The sequence below is a fragment of the Pristiophorus japonicus genome, chromosome 1 (assembly GCF_044704955.1).
Source record: "Pristiophorus japonicus isolate sPriJap1 chromosome 1, sPriJap1.hap1, whole genome shotgun sequence".
NCBI classification, from domain to species: domain Eukaryota; kingdom Metazoa; phylum Chordata; class Chondrichthyes; family Pristiophoridae; genus Pristiophorus; species Pristiophorus japonicus.
This window is the reverse complement of record NC_091977.1, coordinates 192814003-192833463: the sequence shown is the minus strand read 5'-3', so window position 1 is coordinate 192833463 and position 19461 is coordinate 192814003. Positions and strand designations below refer to the sequence as shown.

Below are 19461 nucleotides of genomic sequence, written 5' to 3'. Positions count from 1 at the left end.
AAAGGGAAAGGAGACGTTCATCTCGGATCTCCACAGCACACACCCGGGTATAGTACTGATGAAAGCGATAGCCAGACCCCATGTGTGATGGCCCGGTATCGACTCTGACTTAAGAGTCCTGTGTACGGCAATGCAGCGTGTGTGCTCAGTTGAGCAACGCGCCCAGAGAGGCACCACTAAGTTTGTGGTCTCACAAACCATGGTCGAGGATCCATGTCGACTATGCGGGCCCGTTTCTTGGTAAAATGTTCCTGGTGGTGGTGGATGCCTTTTCAAAATGGATCGAATGTGAAATAATGTCGGGAAGCACCGCCACCATTGAAAGCCTGAGGGCCATGTTTGCCACCATTGAAAGCCTAAGGGCCATGTTTGCCACCCACGGCCTGCCTGACATACTGGTCAGTGAAAACGGGCCATGTTTCACCAGTGCCGAATTTAAAGAATTCATGACACGCAATGGGATCAAATATGTCACCTCAGCCCCGTTTAAACCAGCCTCCAATGGGCAGGCAGAGCGGGCAGTACAATCAAACGAGTCACAGAAGGCTCACTCCAAACCCGCCTGTCCTGAGTACTGCTCAGTTACCGCACGAGACCCCACTCACTCATAGGGGTGCCTCCGGCTGAGCTACTCATGAAAAGGACACTTAAAGCCAGACTCTCGCTGGTTCACTCCAACCTGCATGATCAGGTAGAGAGCAGGCGGCAGCAACAAAATGTAAAAGATGGTCGCGCCACTGTGTCACGGGAAATTGATCTGAATGACCCTGTGTATGTGCTAAACTATGGACATGGTCCCAAGTGGATTGCGGGCACGGTGATAGCTAAAGAAGGGAATAGGGTGTTTGTTGTCAAACTAGACAATGGACAAATTTGCAGAAAGCACCTGGACCAAATGATGCTGCGGTTCACAGACTGCCCTGAACAACCCACAGCAGACACCACCTTTTTTGAGCCCACAACACACACCCCAAAGGATCAACGACACCACCCCGGACCAGGAAATCGATCCCATCTCACCCAGCAGCCCAGCAAGGCCAGGCTCAACCAGCAGCCCTACAGGGCCAACAACATGCCAGCCCAGTGAGGCCACAGCCAACACACCAGAACAGACATTTGTACCGCGGCGGTCCACCAGGGAAAGAAAGGCTCCCGACCGCCTCACCTTATAAATAGTTTTCACTTTGACTTTGAGGGGGGGGGGAGCGATGTTGTGTATCGGTAAAACATGCACTCCCATGTTCCGCCACCAGGGAGCGCATCCCCTGAAGTCCCAAGGGATCCCAGCATCCCTTGGGAGCACTGCATATAAGCCAACCCCTAAGGCCTGTACCTCACTCTGGAGTGTATTAATAAAGACTGAGGTCATTGTTACTTTAACCTCCCTGTGTGCAGTCTCATCTGTGTTAGGAATACAATAATTTCTTTATTTTTTCATTAGGTTTAACAGTGGGGAAGTTTGTATGTGGTTTGGAGAAGTTAAGAGTTTTTTTTTCTTTCTTCCCTTTTTCCAGCTAACATGGTGGCAGCCTCCTGTTACGAAATTCAGTAGGCCTCCTGAGCTCCCACCCGAGGATGAGTGTGTAATGCCACTTTTTAGCACTGCTCTCTCATCTTTAGATGTAAAAACAGAATTTGGTAATTGGATCCTGCACCTAACACCTGGTGGTAAAATCAGCAGTCAGGCGGTGATACCGCTTCAAAAATGGCGGTACCGAATTTCAACTCCTTAGTCTTTGGGCGAGGCTGGCTGTAATGGAAATGTACTGGGAGGGAGTGGCCATATTAAATCAGGTGACAAAAAGAATGTAATCAGGGAAAAGAGGCAGATTCGAGTCCATTAGAGGAACAGAATTATATCAAAAGATGTTTTGGGCTGGATTTTGAGGGGGGGCTGGTGGGGGAAGTTGGGGATCGGTAGGCTCCGAGGTGGACGGGAAACCCTGGACACCAGGTTTCCCGCAGGCCCTGCCGATTTTAACAGCAGGGCCTGATTTGCATGCGAGGCCTCGATTTCCCTGCTTGCAGCCAGCGAGATGGAGAGGATGGCTGGCTGCCGGCGGATAAGCCTACAGCACGAGGTAACACAGAGTAGGGAGGGAGGGACCGGTGGGTGGAAGGGATCGGCGGGGGCAGGGGGGGTGCCAGCCTCCAGAGGAAGGGAGGATTCGATGAATGATCAGGGACATCGTGGGGACGGAAATTATCACTTCAGGGCCAGCCACCAGAGGATCATGGCCAACCTGATGCTGAATGCTGGGGGGATGGAGACTGGCCACCAGAGGATCGTGGTCCGGGAAGGCGATCGGAAGCCTCATAGGGTATAATCTGATTGCGGGGGGCGGGGTGGTAGAGCTAGACAAGGACCCTGGATCCAGGAGCTAAGTGTAAAGGCACTTCTCCCCTGGATGCAGCAGTCCCCACCTTGCTGTAACTGCCGGATTTTACGAAGCGTGTAAAACCTGACCACTTGCAGCTAAAAACAGACTTTTAAAAAGCGGCTTCCAGCTTCATAATATTTAAATTGATGTTCTGCCTTCTGGCAGCGGGTTGGCTGCCCTCCCCCATCCTGCTTCCCGTCCCACCTACGTTAAAACCGAAGTGAGTGGGTTGGAGGCGGGTTCAGATCAGGGACGCAGTTTTTAACAATTTAACTACCCCCACGCTCCAAATCCCCTCGTTTTGTCAGGTTAAAATTACCCCCTTTGTGTTTTAAAGTTTAGTACAATGTTAGGATGCATGCTTACATCTATTGTACTCTGTGAATCTACTTCGCTTGTAAATTGCTGAATGAAAAATTGAAGGTATTGAGCCTGAAGCAAGCACTATTTTCATTACTACTCAAGTAAATAGACAATGTGGGTCTCTTTACCAACTTCATGTTATATCTTTAAGTTTTATTTACGGGCCTATAAACAACATACACAGGCAATGGATAATTGATCCCAGGAGAATTGCTAGTTTCAAATAGAGGATCTATCTAACTGGTAGACCCAGCTGTATGACTGAACTTTTCTTATTTCAAAATGCTTTTGTTCATGTAGTTTAAGCTACTAACTAAAATGGAACAACAACAGCATATATATTTTAAATTATTAATTTACCTGCGCAATTCCCATTGCAGACATATTGGCTTGATTATAAAAGATGCGTCCAAAATGTTCTCGATCTGGAAACACATCTGCTTGTCGAGGTAGGTTTGCACCACCAGAGTCAACTGAAAATAAGCCACATAAATAGATACAAGTTTTAAAACAATCCCAGGTCCACTCACATTTTCCCTCCTACAGGATTCAAGTGTGAATACAATTTTTATTGCAGTGCAAATAATATGATCATTTAGATGTAACAGGTTCAATGTTCTATGTATAACTTTACACATTGTTCATTTATTAATGGCCACAGGGATTGAGAAACCATAATTAGACCATTTATTGAAACATCCATAGGGTTCATTAGTCAAAAACACATTGAATGTTTAATTGTTCTGTTCGCCCGTGATCACCCCTGTGCTCGTTGACCTACATTGGCTCCCGGTTAAGCAACGCCTCAATTTAAAAATCCTCATCCTTGTTTTCAAATCCCTCCATAGCCTCGCCCCTCCCTATCTCCTCAAGCCCCCAAAATGTTTGCGCTCCTCTAATTCTGCCCTCTTGAGCATCTCTGATTATAATCGCTCAACTACTGCCGACCGTGCCTTCTGTTGCCAAGGCTCTAAGCTCTGGAATTCTCTGCCTAAACCTCTCCGCCTCTCTTTCCTCCTTTAAGGCACTCGTTAAAACCTAACTCTTTCACTAAGTTTTTGGTTATCTGCCCTAATTTCTCCTTATGTGGCTCGGTGTCAAATGTTTGTCTTTTATTACTCTTGTGAAGCGTCTTGGGACGTTTTACCACATTATAAAAAAGATCAATTATTTCTTACAATATTTTCAATATATATTTTATGAAGCCACTGTACTTTTTGATGATATGATGCTTGTGGGAGAATTAAATTGATACATTAAAGTTTTTTTTGACATGATTGTGTTTGAGTTTGAAGCAATGCATTTTAAGGATCGTCTCTGTGGGTAGGTTGCTGGTGATGACCCGCTTTCTCGCCCTGGGATGTGGTGACCACCAATGTCCCCCATAAGCTGTGCAGCCTGCCTCCCCCATTGCGTGGCTCACTTCCCCCAATGCGTGGCCCATTCAAATTTTTGCACGTGTGCGGTATCTACAATATAAAAGCCGGTGAGTGGCCTACACAGAACCTTGCAGATGACTGCACGGCCATACGGCCGCACATCTTAATGGGAACATTGGTGACCACTATTTTTAAGTCGTATTCAGGCAAGAATTGCGTCTCTCTTTTTTTCTGTGAACTCACACTACTAGGGCAGAACGAGACACAAAGACTCATTTTACAAGGAGAGCATCAAATGACAAGTTGTACTGAAAATATCATTCTGACAATTCTCAACAACTTACTGGCAGAGCTTTTTCTTACGCAACTGACATTTGGAAGAAGCAATATTCTATAAATTGGGCCACAATCTGAGAAATATTAGAAATCTTTAGATGCGCTGTTAGTTCGTAGGAAAATGCAATGTATTCAAAACATACATCAAAACATACATAGAGACTAAATAAATGCAAGGTAAAATTAAAGTCTTACCTAAATAAATACAGGGCAGATGGTTCTGAGTTGCAATCTCCTGCGCTCGTACATGTTTCTTCACTGTGATTGGGTAGTATGATCCTCCTTTCACTGTTGCATCATTGGCAACAATCAAACATTCCACCCTGAAAACAATTTGAATATGAATCTGGCTCAGAATTAACAATGAAAAGAGCACACAGATTAAACAAGTCTACTCTATTCATTCAGCAGCAAAAACAGAAATTGTACTATTTCTTTGACTAGTTTTGGAGAAACTGGACAAAAATGAGCTAAAAAAAAAAGCAACATTGAGAAACAAGGTATGTTTTATCGAAAGATCTAGTTTTCTTCTAGTATTTAAAAATAATAAAAACAAACATCTTCCAATGTTCATATTTCCATGTAAATTGGACTGCGAGCTCCCCAAGAGCTGTTTGCCAACCTTGTTACGGATGATTGCACTGACATCTTGGCTTTGATGGAAACTTGACTCATGGGTGGCAATACCTTGCCCCTTACTGAAGCCTTCCCGCATGGCTTTACTTTCCACCATCTGCCTCACCCAAACCTCTACGATGCAAGTGGTGTGGCCCTTCTCACCAAATCACCCCTACTTCTCCTCCTTCAAGCACTTTACCTTGTTCCATTTCCCTTGCAGCTCCTTTAAAATGTTTGTTCTCGACTGCCCCTGCAAGCCTCATCCCAACTTTCTCACTGAGATATCCACCCTCAGCCTTTGTACTTAGTGATTCCTCACCCTCGATGATTTCTATCTTCACACCAGCTCCCTTTGCCCTCACTTCTCTGATTTCACTGCACTCCTGTCCTCCTTTAACATTTCCCGCAATTGCGGAAATCCCCTCGACTATGTCATCTCAAGCGGTCTCTCTACTCCCATTTGTTTGAGGTCTTCTCCAACCATTCCTTGTATCCTTCACCACCCATATCCCCCTACCCTCACCTTCTTCTAACCTCACTTTCTTCTGTGTCTGCCCCCGGAATAAACTCTCCCCAAAGTCATTTACAACTGCACTTGGAAATCCCAACTGTGTATCCTTTGGCTCTCCATTCACCATGATACTTCTGCAGTTTTCGAACTACTGAACCACTCCCTCACCTCTGTCTTTAATGCCCATCTCCCAGTAAAACCCTTACCCTCGCCCATCCAGGTTGCTCCCCTAATAAAGCCCCCATGTTTGCTCGCTCAAGTGCAAGGAACGCAGACTGGAGCATATACGGCATATAACTGGCTCAGCCATCCATCATCAGATCAGGCTGGACTACATCAAGCACTATTAGGCCTTGCTCACCTCTGCCAAAATCGTTCACTACTTTAGGATCATCCTGGAATGCAAAGCAAAAGGGTTTCCACCAACAACAGACTCATTAAACCCCTCAATCCTCAACTCCAACAATAAGAGCTAATGGACTTCTTGGTCACTGAGATTGCGACTATCTGTTCAATTGCTGCTGCATTCCTCCCTTCCTCTTGCTCACCAAGACATATTCCCCCCCCCCCCAGGCCTCCCCCTGTCCTAGCCTGCATCTTTCTCTAGTTTCTCTATTTTTCCCATACCCTCTCCAAGCTCATCTTATCCATGAAATGCACCTCAGCAGCAGCTATTTATATAGTGCCTTTAACATAATACAATATTCCAAGGTGCTTCACAAGAAACATTATCAACAACATTTGAGACCGAGCCACATAAGGAGATATTAGGACAAATGCTTGGTCAAAGAAGTAGGTTTCAAGGAGAGTCTTAAAGGAGGAGAGAGGGGTAGAGAGGCAGAGAGGTTTAAGGAAGAAAAGAGGCAGAGAGGTTTAAGGAAGAAATTCCAGAGCTTAGGGCCTAGGCAGCTGAAAGCACGGCAGCCAATATTGGAGCGATTAATATTGAGGATGCACAAGAGGCCAGGATTGAAGGAGCAGAGAGATCTCAAAGGCATGTAGGCTGGAAGAGATTACAGAGATAGAGAGGGGATGAGAATCTTAAAATTGAGGGATTGTCGGACTGGGAGCCAATATAGGTCAGCGAGCACAGGGGTGATGGGTGAACGGGACTTAGTGCAAGTTAGGATGCCTCTTTCTCCCTTGATCCCATTCCCATTAAATTGCTACGCCTCCATCTCCAACCTTCCTTTCCCCTCTAAAGTTCTTGAATGTGTTATTGTCTCCCAAATCCAAACCCAGCTTCCCCATAGTTTCATGTTAGAATCTCACCAATCAGATTTTTGCCACAGCAATGAAACGAGACAAATCAAGATCACAAATAACACCTCTGTGACAATGACTGTGGTACACTATCCCCCCTTGTCCTTCTCGACTTCTCTGCAGCCTTTCACAAGATCAACCTCCCCATTTTCCCACAATTCACAGTGGAAATTATAATTGGGAGAGATGTATAACAGGCGGCTTAATCGGTATCACCCATTGTACTCTATCATCAATGTTCCCTGTAACTTTTTGGGGGGCTGCTCGGCCCATAATTTTGCAAATGCAGGTTTTTTTTTCCCCAAGTTAAAAGCCAGCTCACTGGCTGCATGGGACCCCTCGAGCCAAGGGAATATTGACTATCACCCAAAGTCAAAATTACCCCCTTTGTCTTCAGCCACCACAAACTCCGTACCCTCACCACCGATTCCATCCCCTTCCCTAGCCACTGTCTCAGGTTGAACCAGATTGTTCACAACATCAGCATTCTTCTTGACTCCAAGCTGAGCTTTGGACCCCACATCTCTCCATCACAGAGAAAAACAAATGAATTAAGCATACAGATAAAAGAAAAATTGATTAAGTGTTAGAAATTTGAAACAAAAACAGAAAATGTTGGAAATACTCAATAGGTCAGTTAGCATCTGTGGAAAGAACAGACAAGTTAATGTTTCAGGTGTAATTCTTTATCGATTTTGATGAAGGGTCTGCAGTTGAAATGTTAACTCATCTGCTCGCCTTACAGCTGCTGAGTGTTTCCAACATTCTCTATTTTCGTAACTGAGCACACACTTTATTTTACACAAAACAAGCATAATAAAACAAGAATCCAAATCACATATGACAAAATCTTCACAGAACTAAATAAAAAGGAATGGTACTACTCTGTTCAAGTGAAAAAACACAACCAGTGATGGCCCATCTCAACCCAGAATAATACAGTCTAACTTCCAACAGTGGATAGCCAAGGGGCTATAGGGGGGGGGGGAGGAACTTAACACAATCACTAAGGAGGTGGTACTCAGTAAGATAATGGGACTAAAGGTAGATAAATCCCCTGGACCTGAGCTTGCATCCTAGGGTCTTAAAGAGAAGTAGCAGCAGGTATTGTAGATACATTGGTTGTAATTTACCAAAATTCCCTGGATTCTGGGGAGGTCGCAGCAGATTGGAAAACTGCAAATGTAACGCCCCTATTTAAAAAGGGGGCTGACAAAAAGCAGGAATCTATAGACCAGTTAGCCTAACATCTGTGGTTGCCAAAATGTTGGAGTCCAGTATTAAAGAAGCAGTAGCAGGACATTTGGAAAAGCAACATTCGGTCAGGCAGAGTCAGCATGGACTTATGAAGGGACAGTCATGTTTGACAAATTTGCGGGAGTTCTTTGAGGATGTAACAAACAGGGTGGATAAAGGGGAACCAATGGATGTGGTGTATTTGGACCACGTGCCACATAAAAGGTTACTGCACAAGATAAAAGTTCACGGGGTTGGGGGTAATATATTAGAGGATTGGCTAACTAACAGAAAACAGAGAGTCAGGATAAATGGTTCATTCTCTGGTTGGCAACCAGTAACTAGTGGGGTGCTGCAGGGATCAGTGCTGGGACCCCATTATTTACAATCTATATTAACAACTTGGCAGAAGGGACTGAGTGAAATGTAGTCAAGTTTGCTGACGATACAAAGATGGGAGGAAAAGCAATGTGTGAGGAGGACACAAAAAAATCTGCAAAAGGACTTACAGGTTAAGTGAGTGGGCAAAAATTTAGCAGATGGATTATAATGTTGGAAAGTGTGAGGTCATGTACTTTGGCAGAAAAAAAATCAAAGTTATTATTTAAATGGAGAAAGATTGCAAAGTGCCGCTGCACAGTGGGACCTGGGGGTACTTGTGCATGAAACACAAAAGGATAGTATGCAGGTACAGCAAGTGATCAGGAAGGCCAATGGTATCTTGGCCTTTATTGCAAAGGAGATGGAGTATAAAAGCAGTGAAGTCTTGCTACAGCTATACAGGGTATTGGTGAGGCCACACTTGGAATACTGCGTGCAGTTTTTGGTTTCCATAGTTACGAAGGGTTATACTTGCTTTGGAGGCAGTTCAGAGAAGGTTCACTAGGTTGATTCCGGGGATGAGGGGGTTGACTTATGAGGAAAGGTTGAGTAGGTTAGACCTCTGCTCATTGGAATTCAGAAGAATGAGAGGTGATCTTATCGAAACGTATAAGATTATGAGGAAGCTTGACAAGGTGGATGCAGAGAGGATGTTTCCACTGACAGGGGAGATTAGAACTAGAGGGCATGATCTTAAAATAAGAGGCTGCCCATTTAAAACAGAGAAGGAGGAGGAATTTCTTCTCTCAGAGGGTTGTAAATCTGTGGAATTCGCTGCCTCAGAGAGCTGTGGAAGCTGGGACATTGAATAAATTTAAGACAGAAATAGAGAGTTTCTTAAACAATAAGGGGATATGGGGAGCGGGCAGGGAAGTGGAGCGGAGTCCATGATCAGATCAACCATGATCTTATCAAATGTCGGAGCAGGCTCGAAGGGCCGTATGGCCTACTCCTGTTCCTATTTCTATTTCTTATGTTCTTATGTCAGCTTCTAATCTTGACCAACATTCAAATCCACCTTCTGTCACTGGACATATTTAACCAATCGTCAGAGAGGATGAAAGCGTAATATGCAGCAGAGGTGCACTTCAATTGTAGGGATTTAAAAACTATCAGAACTGTAACCTGGGAGTAGAGAACTGCCCTTTTGGCTTACAATACCCAATGAAAAAATTAGAACTTTAGTTCTGACTGGTTGATAGATTGTGGTTGCCTGGCTGGATAAGTCAGATTTGGAGACTTATGTAGACCTGCTGACAGGATAAGCTGTAACTGAGCTTAAGTTTGGCCATACACGTGCACTTCCTCTTAGGCATAATTTATCAATCTCACACATCTTCTGCACCTGATCACAGACTGATGACAGCTATGGGGAAATTGTGTAGCCCATTGCCCAACTGAGAGGATGCATGACAACAGAAATCACTCATAAGTTAATTGAAGAATGCGAAAAAATATATAAATATACAGTATATTATCATTGGAGCCAAGTGTTCAACTAGCTAAAAGGCTAAAGCTAAGTAGGGCAGGTTGTGTGGCTGTTTGCTTTTATGCCATGCTGTCCATCTAGATTTTAGTGCTGCAGTGTCTAATATATAACTGCACAGATTTGGTGAAGTAATTTGGAGAACAGAAATAATCAAACTGCTGAAAGTGCTAAGCCATGTGTAAACGATGGGCATAGTGGCGTAGGATAAAGTGCAAAGTGGAGACTTGTAAAGCTCAGCCGAGTGTGTGCTCAACATCATAAGAACATTACCAACACGGAAGGCCATCGAATATTGGACAAAATAGTTGGACATCGCCAAAATTCCAATGAAGATTCTTAGATTTATTTCCCAATATATCCACCAAACAGCACCACTCAACAAATGCAAATAAGGAATTGCACTAAAACCATACCCACGAATCTAACAGAATCAACAACAAAAAACAATGAACTGCTGGCAAATAGATAATTAGAATTAAGTGAAAGTAGTGAGCAGAAAATAAATCAATTTCAAGTGAGATTGCAATTCTAGATGTACGAAGGCCAGTTCTAGTTAATACACAGCATCCACAAATGCATCACAGATTTCACCCCTCCCGGGGGATGATTATTGAGAAACATAGGGCCCAAGTTTCCGCCCTCTGTAAAAACGGTGCACCTCCATAAGGTGCGCAGACTTTCTGGAATAAAAAGGGCGCCGAAAACTTACCTTGTGATTCTGCGAGCTCCTCAGGACGTCTTCACGCTCGGCATGGCGCAGCACAAGGGGTCGGAGTCATGTCCCGGCGCTGAAAACAGTGCCAGGACCTCTGCACATGCACGCTGGAGTGTGTGCGCATGTGCAGTAGCTCCTCGCCCCCGAGGCTGCGTGGAGGGGCCCGAAGCACGCCGGCCCTAGCCCTGGTCGAATGGGCTCCCCGGGCGAAGATAGGGACTCGGGCCTCCCAACCGTCCAGCTCCACAACTCCCCTCCCTCCCGTTCAGCTCCCCGCCGCCACCCCCCTCCCGTTCAGCCCTTTCTCCTCCTCCTCCCCCACTCCTCCTCGTCGGCGGCGGGACCCGCCCACCATCTCACTCAGGGCGGGCCCCGCCCGAAGTCCTCCGCAGCGACCCAGCTTCAACATCAGCGGCGGGGCCCATTCAGCCTCCCCCCCCCGCCCCCCCAACTCCCGTTCAGCTATTCCCCCTCCTCTTCCCTCACTTCCCCACTCACCCCTCCACACCTCCTCACTCACCCCTCCCCTCCCCCCTCTCCCTGTCTTCTTTTCCCCCCCCTCCCCCCCTCCCTCTTCCCTCCCTCTCCCTCACCTCCCCCCTCTCTCTCCTCTCCCCCCCCCTCCCTCCCTCTCCCCCTCTCCTCTCCTCTCCCTCCCTCCCTTCTCCCCCCCTCTCTCCCCTCCCTCCCTTCTCTCCCCCCCCGCCTCCCTCGGCTCTCCCCCCCCGCCTCCCTCGGCTCTCCCCCCGCCTCCCTCGGCTCTTCCCCCTCTTCTCTCCCCCCTCCTACAACTCCTCCTCTCCCTCCCCCCCCATCTCCCCCCCCTCCCCATTTCCCCCCCTCCTCCTTCCCCTCCCCATCTCCCCCCTCTCCCTCCTTCCCCTCCCCATCTCCCCCCCTCTCCCTTCTTCCCCTCCCCATCTCCCCCCCTCCCCTCCCCATCTCCCCCCCTCTCCCTCCTTCCCCTCCCCATCTCCCCCCCTCTCCCTCCTTTCCTCCCACCCCCCCCCTCCCTCCTTTCCTCCACACCCCCTCCCTCTCCCTCCACACCCCCTCCCTCTCCCTCCACACCCCCTCCCTTCCCTCTCCCCTCCACACCCCCTCCCTTCCCTCTCCCCTCCACACCCCCTCCCTTCCCTCTCCCCTCCACACCCCCTCCCTTCCCTCTCCCCTCCACACCCCCTCCCTTCCCTCTCCCCTCCACACCCCCTCCCTTCCCTCTCCCCTCCACACCCCCTCCCTTCCCTCTCCCCTCCACACCCCCTCCCTTCCCTCTCCCCTCCACACCCCCTCCCTTCCCTCTCCCCTCCACACCCCCTCCCTTCCCTCTCCCCTCCACACCCCCTCCCTTCCCTCTCCCCTCCACACCCCCTCCCTTCCCTCTCCCCTCCACACCCCCTCCCTTCCCTCTCCCCTCCACACCCCCTCCCTTCCCTCTCCCCTCCACACCCCCTCCCTTCCCTCTCCCCTCCACACCCCCTCCCTTCCCTCTCCCCTCCACACCCCCTCCCTTCCCTCTCCCCTCCACACCCCCTCCCTTCCCTCTCCCCTCCACACCCCCTCCCTTCCCTCTCCCCTCCACACCCCCTCCCTTCCCTCTCCCCTCCACACCCCCTCCCTTCCCTCTCCCCTCCACACCCCCTCCCTTCCCTCTCCCCTCCACACCCCCTCCCTTCCCTCTCCCCTCCACACCCCCTCCCTTCCCTCTCCCCTCCACACCCCCTCCCTTCCCTCTCCCCTCCACACCCCCTCCCTTCCCTCTCCCCTCCACACCCCCTCCCTTCCCTCTCCCCTCCACACCCCCTCCCTTCCCTCTCCCCTCCACACCCCCTCCCTTCCCTCTCCCCTCCACACCCCCTCCCTTCCCTCTCCCCTCCACACCCCCTCCCTTCCCTCGCCCCTCCACACCCCCTCCCTTCCCTCTCCCCTCCACACCCCCTCCCTTCCCTCTCCCCTCCACACCCCCTCCCTTCCCTCTCCCCTCCACACCCCCTCCCTTCCCTCTCCCCTCCACACCCCCTCCCTTCCCTCTCCCCTCCACACCCCCTCCCTTCCCTCTCCCCTCCACACCCCCTCCCTTCCCTCTCCCCTCCACACCCCCTCCCTTCCCTCTCCCCTCCACACCCCCTCCCTTCCCTCTCCCCTCCACACCCCCTCCCTTCCCTCTCCCCTCCACACCCCCTCCCTTCCCTCTCCCCTCCACACCCCCTCCCTTCCCTCGCCCCTCCACACCCCCTCCCTCGCCCCTCCACACCCCCTCCCTCTCCCCTCCACACCCCCTCCCCCTCCTCTCCTCTCCTCTCCTCTCCCCCACCCCGCTGTCAGAAACACAAAGACACTGACAAAGACAGAGACAGAGACAAACACTGGGGGGGCCCCCGTCCCAGCACACTGTTGGAGGGCTCCCGGTGCTGCAGTAGGTGAGTTGAAACTTAATTTTTTATTTATTGATTCATTTTTAAAATTAATTTATAATTTTTTTTGATTGATTTATTGGTTGATTTATTGATTTATTTATCATTTATTATTGATGACTCTTTATTTGTAAAAGTGAAGTGTTTAATGTTTGTAAACTTCCTTTCCCCCCTCCCCCCCCCCCCCCATTCCCTACGCCTGATTTATAAGTGTAGGCAAGGTTTTTCTGAGCGTACAAAAATCTACACTTACTCCATTCCAAGTTAGTTTGGAGTAGGTTTTCGCTGCCTAAACTTGCTAAATGGGCGTTAGTGTCTGGACACGCCCACTTTTGAAAAAAAAATCTGTTCTAAAATGAAACTATTCTAACTCACGAGAACTGGAGCAAACTAAATGCCGAGAATTGCAATTTCTAAGATGCTCCAGTTGGAGCAACTCAGGCTGAAACTTGAGCCCATAGAAAAATAGGTGCCGGAGTAGCCATTCGGCTCTTCGAGTCTGCACCACCATTCAATAAGATCATTGCTGATCATTCACCTCAGTACCCCTTTCCTGCTTTCTCTTCATAACCCTTGATCCCTTTAGCCGTAAGGGCCATATCCAACTCCCTCTTGCATATACTTAACGAACAGGCATCAACAACTCTCTGTGGAAGAGAATTCCACAGGTTATCAACTCTGAGTGAAGAAGTTTCTCCTCATCTCGGCCCTAAATGGCTTACCCCTTATCCTTAGACTGTGACCCCTGGTTCTGGACTCCCCCAACATCGGGAACATTCTTCCTGCATCTAACCTGTCCAGTCCCGTCAGAATTTTGTGTTTCTATGAGATCCCCTCTCATTCTTCTAAGCTCCAGTGAATACAGGCCCAGTCGATCCAGTCTCTCCTCATATGTCAGTCCTGCCATCCCAGGAATCAGTCTGGTGAAACTTCGCTGCACTCCCTCAATAGCAAGAACGTCCTTCCTCAGATTAGGAGACCAAAATGGAACACAATATTCCAGTTGAGGCCTCAACAAGGCCCTGTACAGCTGCACAAGACCTCCCTGCTCCTATACTCAAATCCCCTAGCTATGAAGGTCAACATGCCATTTGTCTTCTTCACTGCCTGCTGTACCTGCATGCCAACTTTCAATGACTGATGTACCATGATACCCAGGTCTCGTTGCACCTCCCCTTTTCCTAATCTGCCGCCATTCAGATAATATTTTGCCTTCGTGTTTTTGCCACCAAAGTAGATAACCTCACATTTATCCACATTATACTGCATCTGCCATGCATTTGCCCACTCACCTAACCTGGCCAAGTCACCCTGCAGCATCTTAGCATCCTCCTCACAGCTCACATTGCCATTACTGGAGGGTCTCTAACCATTGTGGTTGCACTCCCACTTTCAGCCTTTCTGAGAAGCCAGAGAGAGCACAACAAGATATCACACTCTCTGCAGGCCAAGGCCTATGTCTGCTGAACCTGCCTGCTGAAGAGCCAGCCCCTTCTGGAACACACAGGCTAGTGCAACTGTCACTGCACTTAGACCATTTCCCAAATTCAGAAAGTACCACAAATAACCTCCACCCAATGCCCTATTTTACAAGTAGGCAGCACCTTAAATATCTTGAGGCTCTGACTCAGCCATAGTCCATGGACCTATCAAAACATCGCGATCCCCAAACAACATGTAGTTCCCAACCTGGGAATAACCAATGGTCATTATTTTTAAAAGAACATTTTTCAAGAATACATTGTCATGTTCAGGATTGTGTGTGTGTGGCGAGTTGGGAGGGGATTGTTCATTTTCTGTCCCTTCCTGACCTTGCGAGGTGGTCTGGTGTGTATGCTGAGTTTCTGTTACCTGCATTCATAAATATACTCACATTACAGTTGAGCATTGGACTGGCACCCTCTGGTGGAACTTAAATGTCAAGGTTCTGTCTGTTCCAGAAACAGTATTACTGATCTAAAAACCAGCAGCAAATGGATATATTAAAAGTTTGAAGCTGCATTCCCAGTTTTGGATTCCGGGGTTAACCGTTCTCAATTGCTTATTTTGCAGGTTCAATTAAGCACATGTCCTAATGAAAGGTCATCACCTGAAACATTAATACTGTTTCTCGCTGCACAGATACTGCCTGACCTGTTAAGTGTTGCCAGCATTTTCTGTTTTTGTTTCAATTAAGCACATGCTCACAAGGCTTTAATGAGGGACCTGTGTAGGGCCTCAGAAATGAGCCATTTGAATTAATTTATCTAATACTAAACTACAGAAATGATCTATAAAAGTATAGTCTGTGTACAGGAAAATTGGGTGTGAATTACTTTCCCCTATTCTGCATCTGAATATCATGCACCCCGAATTTCCTGTATGACTTTTCAGTTGAATACACGCGAGGATGTAACTAGTAGAGTGGACAAGGGAGAACCAGTGGATGTGGTGTATTTGGACTTTCAAAAGGCTTTTGACAAGATCCCACACAAGAGATTAGTGTGCAAAATTAAAGCACATGGTATTGGAGGTAATGTATTGACATGGATAGAGAACTAGTTGGCAGACAGGAAGCAAAGAGTAGGAATAAATGGGTCCTTTTCAGAATGGCAGGCAGTGACTAGTGGAGTACCGCAAGGTTCAGTGCTGGAACCCCAGCTATTTACAATATACATTAATGATTTATACGAAGGAATTAAATGTAATATCTCCAAGTTTGCAGATGACACTAAGCTGGGTGGCAGTGTGAGCTGTGAGGAGGATGCTAAGAGGCTGCAGGATGACTTGGACAGGTTAAGTGAGTGGGCAAATGCAGTATAATGTAGATAAATGTGAGGTTATCCACTTTGTTGGCAAAAACAGGAAGGCAGAATATTATCTGAATGGTGACAGATTAGGAAAAGGGGAGGTGCAACGAAAACCTGGGTGTCATGGTACATCAGTCTTTGAAAGCTGGCATGCAGTGACAGCAGGCAGTGAAGAAGACAAATGGCATGTTGGCCTTCATTGCGAGAGGATTTAAGTATTGGAGCAGGGAGGTCTTACTGCAGTTGTGAGGCCACACCTTGAATATTGTGTTCAGTTTTGGTCTCCTAATCTGAGGAAGGACATTCTTGCTATTGAGGGAGTGCAACGAAGGTTCACCAGACTGATTCCTGGGATGGCAGGACTGACATATGAAGAAAGACTGGATCGACTAGGCTTATATTCACTGGAATTTAGAAGAACGTGAGGGGATCTCATAGAAATATATAAAATTCTGAAGAGATTGGACAGGTTAGATGCAGGAAGAATGTTCCCGATGTTGGGGGAAGTCCAGAACCACGAGTCACAGTCTAAGGATAAGGGGTAAGCCATTTAGGACTGAGATGAGGAGAAACTTCTTCACTCAGAGAATTGTGAACCTGTGGAATTATCTACCACAGAAGGTTATTGAGGCCAGTTCGTTAGATATATTCAAAAAGGAGTTAGATGTGGCCCTTACGGCTAAAGGGATCAAGGAGTATGGAGAGAAAGCAGGAATGGGGTACTGAAGTTGCATGATCAGCCATGATCATATTGAATGGTGGGGCAGGCTCGAAAGGCTGAATGGCCTAATCCTGTACCTATTTCCTATGTTTCTAAGAGGGTGCAGCAGTGTAAATTATTTACAAATGAAGGCCAGATGTTCCTGAAAGCAGATATTCTACTGGTTCCAGAGCTGCGGTTGAGGTGCTATCTGTCTTAAAGGGTCAGGCTGATATTGTCAGGTCTTTATTTCTGCCTTTTGAATTATGATTTTACTTATTGCATAATTCGTCTTTTTCACTTACTAAGAAGTGATCAGTGGATAGGAATTAAGAATTTCAATCTAGCCCAGAATGATGGACTGAAAAGCTGCTTTTTTTCTCACCCCATCACTGGGTGTAAAATCTCCACGAGCTCGACAGGCTGCCTATCCTTTAAGGTCTCAGCTCCTTTTCTTTTGGCCTTCCATGCATCTCGACAATCCTGCTGCTGTTTGAGATAATGAATTGCTTAATATTCACAGCCAGTGGACAACAATAAGGGCAGTACCTCATTACCACATCAAACACTGCGCCCCCCCCCAGTAAAAATTTTCTTACGTAGGGTATCTTGAACGTCTTTCCATAACACCTCTTTAAAGGAGCAGCATGGGAAAAGAAAAGGGCCAACTGAAATATAACACTTACCCTGATACTCTTCCAATGCCTGTGATGATGCCTCCTGCTGGTACCTCCTCCTCGCCATATAGCTGATAACCCGCAAACTGGGAAAACTCCAAGAATGGAGATCTGTGAAATAGATTTTTTTTTTTAATTAAAAACAAAATATTTCTAACATGCTCAAAATGCCCTTCTAGCTACCGATAATACATTGCCTGGTCATAACCTGGATCATTTGTTGTTTGTAGGATCTTAATGTACACAAATTGACTGCAGTGTTTGTCTACGGTGACTGTACTTCAAAGTAATTAATTTGCTGTGAAGCTCTTTTGCTTTCCTGAGGACATGAAATGCAAGTTCTTTTCCTACCAAGCGTTTCATCATGAAATGGGAAAGCATGAGTATTTAACAGTTTTATTAAATTAGGATCTACTTTAATCTTTCATCTGATTATGTTTTTGTGAAAGAGGGTTGGAAACTATAGACCAGTTAGCCTAACATCTGTGGTTGGAAAAATGTTGGAGTCCATGATTAAGGAAGCAGCAGCGGGACATTTGGAAAAGCATATTAATCAATCAAGCAAAGTCAGCATGGTTTCATGTTTGACAAATTTGCTGGAGTTCTTTGAGGATGTAACGAACAGGGTAGATAAGGGGGAACCAGTGGATGTGGTGTATTTGGATTTCCAGAAGGCGTTCGATAAAGTGCCACATAAAAGGTTACTGCACAAGATAAAAGTTCACAGGTTGGGGGTAATATATTAACATGGATAGAGGATTGGCTAACTAACAGAAAACAGAGTCGGGATAAATGGTTCATTCTCTGGTCGGCAATCAGTAACTAGTGGGGTGCCGCAGGAATCAGTGCAGGGACCGCAACTATTTACAATCTATATTAACGACTTGGAAGAAAGGACCGAGTATAACGTAGCCAAGTTTCCTGACGATACAAAGATGGGAGGAAAAGCAATGTGTGAGGAGGACACAAAAAATCTGCAAAAAAAGACAGACAGGCTAAGTGAGTGGGGAAAAATTTGGCAGATGGAGTATAATGTTGGAAAGTGTGAGGCACTTTGGCAGAAAAAAAATCAAAGAGCAATATATTATTTAAATGGAGAAAAATTGCAAAATGCTGCAGTACAGCGGGACCTAGGGGTACTTGTGCATGAAACACAAAAGGTTAGTATGCAGGTACAGCAAGTGATCAAAAAGGCCAATGGAATCTTGGCCTTTATTGCAAAGGGGATGGAGTATAAAAGCAGGAAAGTCTTGCTACAGCTATACAGGGTATTGGTGAGGCCACATCTGGAATACTGCGTACAGTTTTGGTTTCCATATTTACGAAAGGATATACTTGCTTTGGAGGCAGTTCAGAGAGGTTCACTAGGTTGATTCCAGAGATGAGGGGGGTTGACTTATGAGGAAAGGTTAACATAGAAACATAGAAAATAGTTGCAGGAGTAGGCCATTCGGCCCTTCAAGCCTGCACCACCATTCAATATGATCATGGCTGATCATGCAACTTCAGTACCCCACTCCCACCTTCTCTCCATACCCGCTGATCCTCTTAGCCGTAACGGCCACATCCAACTCCCTTCTGAATATATCCAACAAACTGGACGCAACAACTTCCTGTGGTAGAGAATTCCACAGGTTCACCACTCTCTGGGTGAAAAAGTTTCTCCTCATCTCGGTCCTAGATGGCTTATCCCTTACTCTTAGACTGTGACCCCTGGTTCTGGACTTCCCCAACATCGAGAACATTCTTCCAGCATCTAACCTGTCCAGCCCTGTCATGTATCTTACATTATTATATCTAACTGTATCCTAACATGCTATACATGACTGTAATAAGATATGACTTGTAACCAACAGCATACCTTACCACCATGTGTGCACTTGCAAGAGACAGGTATACAAGGTCAGGTCTCAGGCAAGTGCAGCATTCCAGAGCTGTGAAATAAAGGTGCAGGTCCAGAGTGACCTTGACTTCATTACATGCCTCGTGTGAATCTGCACTGAGGGGACAGGACTTTACAGTGGCGACGGGTTACAGGATTACAGAATCCACAGAATGGCGAACAATGGATCAGATGAAAAGTACAATGCGGGAGACAATTGGGAGGACTTTATAGAAAGGCTCCAGCAAAGCTTTGTAACCAAAGACTGGTTAGGCGATGATAAGGCAGACAAGAGAAGAGCCCATCTCTTGACCAGCTGTGGCTCGA

The 19461-nt window shown here is 46.9% G+C and overlaps 1 protein-coding gene across 1 annotated transcript in view; it reads right to left on the bottom strand.

Moving 5' to 3' along the window:
• The window catches only part of mccc2 (methylcrotonyl-CoA carboxylase subunit 2), a 168636-nt gene that overhangs the window by 109555 nt on the left and 39620 nt on the right, over positions 1 to 19461 (bottom strand). Inside the window, exons 4-6 of the mRNA XM_070867814.1 lie at positions 17262 to 17363; positions 4655 to 4782; positions 3105 to 3217 (exon numbers count right to left, since the gene is read on the bottom strand). Coding sequence (XP_070723915.1) covers positions 3105 to 3217; positions 4655 to 4782; positions 17262 to 17363 — 343 coding nt within the window. The remainder of the gene's footprint in view (positions 1 to 3104; positions 3218 to 4654; positions 4783 to 17261; positions 17364 to 19461) is intronic.